At 37.1% G+C, this 6,779-nt stretch overlaps 1 protein-coding gene across 5 annotated transcripts in view; it reads right to left on the bottom strand.

Moving 5' to 3' along the window:
- Positions 1-6,779, bottom strand: part of LOC105688658 (RING finger protein 17) — a 75,744-nt gene that overhangs the window by 938 nt on the left and 68,027 nt on the right. For 4 of the 5 annotated variants that reach the window (XM_012405162.3, XM_048656509.1, XM_020853830.2 and 1 more), the window contains 19 exons: positions 5,795-6,028; positions 5,581-5,705; positions 5,346-5,491; positions 5,140-5,256; positions 4,900-5,049; positions 4,527-4,806; positions 4,289-4,448; positions 4,083-4,196; positions 3,857-3,959; positions 3,550-3,722; positions 3,194-3,423; positions 2,343-2,916; positions 2,075-2,217; positions 1,611-1,963; positions 1,365-1,540; positions 1,164-1,283; positions 952-1,065; positions 249-866; positions 35-128 (listed from right to left, as the gene is read on the bottom strand). In XM_012405162.3, the coding sequence (XP_012260585.2) occupies positions 35-128; positions 249-866; positions 952-1,065; positions 1,164-1,283; positions 1,365-1,540; positions 1,611-1,963; positions 2,075-2,217; positions 2,343-2,916; positions 3,194-3,423; positions 3,550-3,722; positions 3,857-3,959; positions 4,083-4,196; positions 4,289-4,448; positions 4,527-4,806; positions 4,900-5,049; positions 5,140-5,256; positions 5,346-5,491; positions 5,581-5,705; positions 5,795-6,028 (4,024 nt within the window). Of the gene's footprint in view, positions 1-34; positions 129-248; positions 867-951; positions 1,066-1,163; positions 1,284-1,364; positions 1,541-1,610; positions 1,964-2,074; positions 2,218-2,342; positions 2,917-3,193; positions 3,424-3,549; positions 3,723-3,856; positions 3,960-4,082; positions 4,197-4,288; positions 4,449-4,526; positions 4,807-4,899; positions 5,050-5,139; positions 5,257-5,345; positions 5,492-5,580; positions 5,706-5,794; positions 6,029-6,161; positions 6,768-6,779 lie in introns of those variants that run through there. The other variant, XM_012405163.2, reaches the window with a different exon arrangement.

The following is a 6,779-nucleotide window of genomic DNA, read 5'->3' on the forward strand; positions in this document are numbered from 1 at the left end:
TACTTCAATGATAAAAATAACTGAATATAATTACCAAGTCTTATGTGCACGAGTTTTGGCTGGTCATGTGCTTTGTTTTGCATATCCGCGACAACAGTAGCGATTCGTTGTCGACATTTGTCTATATACTGAAAACAATTCACATAGGAAATGGAAATTCATCGATCATTCGGATACATTCTGCTGAGATCTCACTCAGCACAGTGACATGGAATAATATAATTTGTTTCGTGCAATTTGTACAATACCTCGATTCCCATAGACTTGTCAACTTGTGCATAGAACACTGTAGCGCTTTCAATATGTCGTGGATCTAAGTCTACGATCTCCAGATTATCGGGAACGTATAAATACTCGTAATCAATAAAGTCTTCCTCCCCTTCGTCATTCTCATTCTCATCTTCTTCTTCATTTTGTGGAGTAGAAGTTGCTCTCTGGAAAGATTCGTTCTTGGAATGCAAGTCCTTTAGACTTTGGATCTCAATAATTAATTTCGGATTTTCACAGCCTCCTGTGCTGATATCCGAATCTATTGAGATGCCTTTTTTCAATACGACGAGTGATCCAGTAAGTATTTCTTCTTGTTTTTCATCCACCTTGAAGATCGGAGATACGAGTTCCGAACTCGAGGACGAGCATCGGTTGATGAACAGGGATTGCTGTGCTGGAGCAGAGCGCACATAATCATCCACGCACCCTTCGACAATCACATCCTCACTGTCGAAACCGATTAAGTCCGAGCCATCGTTACAAGAACCTTCGCAAAATGATTTTTCCGATTCCATGCCACGGATATCGAAATATTGTTCATACTTCAAGTACCGTAATAAATCCATATCTTTGAATTCACTCAAGGTGATCGATATCTGTTTGGTGAGACGTTACAAAGTTGTTTAGAAAAACGATATACATCGCTTACATATTTTAAAAAATGGTTAAAAAAATACTCACTAAGAGCAGCTGTGAATCGCTGTCATCTAAAATCGTGATTTGGCTTTGTTTATCAACCAAGATCGTATGTATAATGTCCAATTCCGACGTATTCCATCGACCATCTGGCTTAGACTGAAACGGAGTCATTCATACAATAAATATTTCTTCAAGTTACCGCCGTTGTGCCAGAAGAGCTACACAGTAAAAGCGTAATAATAAAAAAAACTTACCGAAACCAATCCTTGGATCTTGCATTTTATTGCTTGAATTGGAATATGACCCATTATAACACGTTTTCTCAATGTGCCAACTTCGCATACCTCTACATTTCCGTAGTCCACAAAAATAACCTGAGAAAATAGGTTTTTGTGTTAGAAAACAGCGGTACTAACTCACAAACAGAATTATAAATTAACAGATGATTTAAGTACCTTGATTAGACCATCCTCAGGTGCTTCAAGAACTTGAGCACGATACCACTTGTGATCGGCATGATATAGGGCAATGCATACATCGTTTGGAGCCCATTGTAAATCGCATTTTTCTGGTACCGATTCCATGTAATGATCTTGTAGCGCAGCATCAATATACTCTAACATCTTGGCATCTAATGAAACAGCAGCTAGTAGAAATATCAAAGTTATGTGGGCATTAAAATGATATGCAGTTTAACATACTGTCTTCTAGCGAATGTAGATGTACGATGCAATCTTGGTCAATATTTGTAGCAACCCCAAAGAATTTTTTTTTTTGGAATGGCACAGCTGGTATCCAGGCCGCAAGTGGAGGGGGTATTGGAACCACATTTGTCTCTTTTTCAATATCACTTTCATCTTTGCTGCTTAGATCGAATTCCGAAATAACATTTGATGCAAAAAATATCGATGCATCACTAGGGCTATTTGAGATACAACTTGACCCTCGAGTTTTATTCCACCATTTAACATCAGTGGAAATATCGGGGTCCTCAGTTCGTGATAGCTGGTGTCTAACTTCAGTAGCCAATACTTTTTTAGACTCATCTTTGTATCTACGCAATAGAAGGTATTGCAGATAAATTTTATATGCGAGATTTTTCGATTTAACAAACATATTGCAGCACTCGAAATTGCTATAAAGATTTTTTGAGGAGTTACCCTACCCTTTAACTGCAAGCGCGACACCTTCCTCAACCAATTTACGATTAATAGAATTGATTTCCACGATTGTTGGCGACAATGCGCTTTCTGTTCTTGCTTCTCGCACCCAAAGCTCAACCCATATGGCATTATCTTCTATTCCCGCCTATGAAATGATAAATGTCATTTACTTCATGCATCAACTTAATTGGAATAAAGCTATATCAACGATCTTGCGATGATGGAATTTTTCAGAATTTATAAATTTGATTCAGGTTTTGGTCAACTAACCACCTTAGAAATGTAGAATTCGGAATCTTGATTTGCGACTACGATTTCAGATAGTCTTTCACTCGATGCAGATACCCACGTGTTTGAGCCTCCACAAGGATGAATACCCGCCAATTTGACTCTGAACGCTCTCGCAGGTATGGTAGAAAATTTGGGGTGTAAATATTGTAAGTCGTCCAAGCTCACTGTCTCCATAATACCGATATCGTATAAGAATACATCAATTTTATCAGGCAACTCTATTTCAGTTATTCTGGCTCGATGATATAGTTTATCTTTAGCAGAATAAGCAACGCAAACGTCATTCTTTTTCCACTCAAAATTCTGAGAGGATCTATGTTTGTTGTAAAACTGTTGTATTTTTCTAGTCATCTGCTTTATTACTGTAGTAGTCTTTACATCAGCCACGTAAATGCAGTCAGGAGACACTACTTGCAAGACATTCACTTGCAATTTGAAGGGATCTGATTCCTCATATTTGTCGGCGACCATTGTATCTTCAAGACTATCGTCAAATGTTGTATTTAATGGTCTTGATTTTTTTGTCTTTTTCTTTTTATTGATTTTCTGCGAACTGTGAAATTAAATAAATAGTTTAAACAGTGCCGGAAGAAGTGAGGTTGAATCAATTCATTGAGACCTGAACAAATTCATTTTGTAGCATTATTAGTTACTCATTAGTATCAGACAAGTTTCCTAGATGGCTGATCATAAACAATATATTTCAGAGGGATTGAAACAGAGAATTACTTACATACTACCTCAATTACAACAGATTCCAAAATACTTGTTAAATAAAAAATTTCAGAATAAATTGAATTTACCCATCCGGGCAGTGAATATTTACATACCCAGGGCCTGTGCTTAGAGCATATCCTCGTTTCACTAACACGGCGTTAAAATTCTTAACTCCTTTTACGTTGGGAAGATATATAATGACTTTGTAACATTGATCTTCTTTAGATGCGACAAATATCTTCAGAAGTTTAGAATGTAAGCATGAAATCGTAAATTTTTTGCTTTCAGAACTCCATCGACCGTTTTCCATAGGACAGACATCCTTCAGCGCGACTTTAAACGCCTAGGTTTGAAACACAAAAATCGCATATAGTTGTACGACGCGCTAAAAAAATAAGTTTCCTCGCATAATCCGAACAGACTATGAAATATTTAATGCCATTGCGTACAATAACATTGATGTAATTACCAGAGCATTCATGGACATGAATTTGTACTGAAGTCTTCTAATTTGATCGTATTGATATACGCGCGTATTTCCGTAGTCGACGAAATATACCTCGACATTACGATTTCCAATTAAATTGCTGACTCGTGCACGATACCATAGACCAGAGTCAAGCCTTGCCGCACATGGCATTCCTAAAATACATATCAGCTGATAGTTCAAAATTTATGCACGATTGAAAAGTAATCGGTGTGCTATATGTGCTATTAGAGAAGTAAAATAACGATAAACTCGTCAGGATAATAAACAAAAAATTCTGAATTCGTACCTATCTGGGGCGTATAAATTATTCCCCTATTCGTTTTCGTCCCTTTATACTCAGCAGTCATATCCTTTACCAGTTTTTCCAAGTATTTTCCGACATGACCAGACTGAAAAATATTTAAGCGACAATTTTATGTTTTTTCAAAACGTCCCTTCCTCCTGTATCCGGATTTGGATTCTATAGAATTTATCGAGAGAAGAAAAACTAATAATAAACCATGCATCTTTACCTCCCGCAGATAGATACAGTCTGGAGATTCTATGTGACTAACTTCTACTACATAGGAATTTCCAATAGAAATTTCCGCTTCATAATATTTCCGCAATGATTGCGGATTAATTCTCTGTAAAGTGAAAAATAGGAATAAGATTCATAGAATATCAGTTCAGATCTATGTAAAAACAGCTTACTCTATTAATGTGACTCGAGACATACCTTCAGTCTTTCATAAGTCACGAAACAACCATATTCCAAGAATATGAGAGCATCTCTTACAGAAATTGACCAGTCACCATCGCCGGCCGAATACTTCAAGATATCAACATGGTAAATGTCATTACAAACTCGATAGGTGTGCATTATAGTATTTTGCTGGCTAAAATTTCAATAGATTTTGTTAATTGATCATATCTTATGTTGTACAATGAATCCAACTATCAGTCTTGTAGCTTACCCATTGACCATGTCATACATCGCAGCGTTAGCGTCATCTCCCCACTGATCACCAATTGGCGATATGTCATGTAAGGCACATCGTTTGCTCATTATAGGTATGAGTGAAGTTTGTAGTGACATGTTCCTCATTTTGGTAACAGAAATTCCAATTTCAGTACTTCCATGGTCAACATAAAACACGTCACAGACATCAGAACCCTTCGCATCCTTGTATACCTTCGTCACACGACCACGAGACCACTCCGAAGTCTTTGCGTACAGTACAACGTACATCTTGTCTACGAAAGCCATAAAGTTGATTCAATATTTGCTCCACTATTAGCCAATAGTTCCATCCATTATTTGTCAAATAATATTACGGATATCCATACTTAATGCTATTTCTGTGGGTTGAGCTGCAGTGAGAGCTTGCTTTGCAAGTGATATCTCTAGCTGCTCAAGTTCTCTATCACGACACAGAAGTTGTACGTAAAAACAAGACGGGTCTTTGATGTGTGTGATTCGAACAGCTTCATTAGTACCTGAAATCGGATAAATTTTATTTTGTAAACGCAAACTTGAATGAAACAGCGCGGATTTGTTGACATTATATTTTCATCTTTTATACGGACGTTCGACGAGGCCGGGGTCCGGTTTTCGGTCTGCTGGCAATAATGTTGGGCTACTCCCGGTTAGTGCGATTCTACTCGAAGTCATTGGTGATTTTTTAATTGTAGATAGCATACAATCTGAGAAAATATGGGAATATCGTTATTCCACAATGATTAGAAATGATTAGGTTGAAGATGGGGTCGTAAAAAAGGAATATTTTTCATACCCGTGATTTCTTCTCGTGAAATGGCTTCCATTTCGTAGCCTTCGGGTAAATCATCGGTTCTTAGTAATGAGTAATTTGAAACCGGTGAGATTTCAAGTGTACAGTGCCCCTCGAGAGATTCGACGATACTTTCGTCGATATTTATACTAGATAAGTACAAAGACAGAATTCATTTTGATTGAAGAAAAAAGACACGGAATAATTGCTGAAAACAGTAAAGTATATGTCGTCTTACACGATATCATCATCGGAAACGCAATTGGTAACCAGATGGCAAGGCACATCGATAGTTTCTTCCAATTTCTGAATTATCGCCTCCATGTTCACATCAGAACTACTATCCATTGCAGCCTGGGCCAGCTACAATGATATATTAGCCAATGAGTAGTTGATATGCATCGATTAACATGAAATAGTGCAAATAATTCAAAATCAAATGTGAGATGTACCAGCATAACAGTTTTAATGTTAGCCTTCTGTTCGTTCAGTTCTTCCCTAACTGCTTCCAAATTTATTTTTTTGCGATGCTGTCGTTCGTACAGTTGTTTGATAAAACGCAGTTCCATGTTTTGTAGAACACCGTGTAAATGTACGAAATGCCTGGTGATTTTGGCTTCGATATCTTCTATCTGTTTCGCACGTTCGTGCGTTTCCCCGAGATAATTGTAAGACTTTGACAACTTCTGTAACAAAAATCGTGGGGCATTGCCCCAATCATTTTTTACATCGATCCTCAAGGGTGTCCATATATTCGTTGATATTTCTCAAAACTCCATTACAAACAGCAAGATGTAAAAACTTTGAGAATCATCTTACGTAATAGATCCAAATCGGAACAGCGTTTATGTGAAACTGGATACTTTTTTTTTTTTTTTTCATATTTCTTTAATCAACGACACAAGGTTCTGCTAAAATTCGTGAGAATAATAGGAGTCTTAAAGATGTCGAAAGAGGCTAAAAAAATATGTATATATATATAAAAACCAACACGCATCTTAAGAAACGTAAAAGAAAGTCAGTGCGGGCTTGATACAGGTGTAGGTAGCAGGTAGGTACCTTCTTTTCAACTGGGTCAAGACGCGGCAGCAATTAAATGCAGTTAAAAAACTATCTCATATAACTACACTTTATTATATCCTATAAAGAAAAAGTGAATGCTCCGACAGAATTACAAAATTTAGAGTAACGATTATGATAACTTTTCTTGGATTCGCAAAAAAAAAAAAAAAGGCAGAACAAAGAATACCGAAAAGTAGAAGACGTCGCTTGAAGCTTACTGTCGTATAAAAATGAGGAATGGTAAAAAATATCCTATTGACGACGATTCGAGATTTAAATCGTGATTTGTAGCACATTCATCTCCATTCAAGGAGGAGAAGGAGGTGATGGTAGCAGATAGCGATGCTTTCAATCGTCGATCGAGACCAACCAGGT

The sequence above is a fragment of the Athalia rosae genome, chromosome 6, assembly GCF_917208135.1.
Source record: "Athalia rosae chromosome 6, iyAthRosa1.1, whole genome shotgun sequence".
Classification (NCBI taxonomy): Eukaryota; Metazoa; Arthropoda; class Insecta; order Hymenoptera; family Athaliidae; genus Athalia; species Athalia rosae.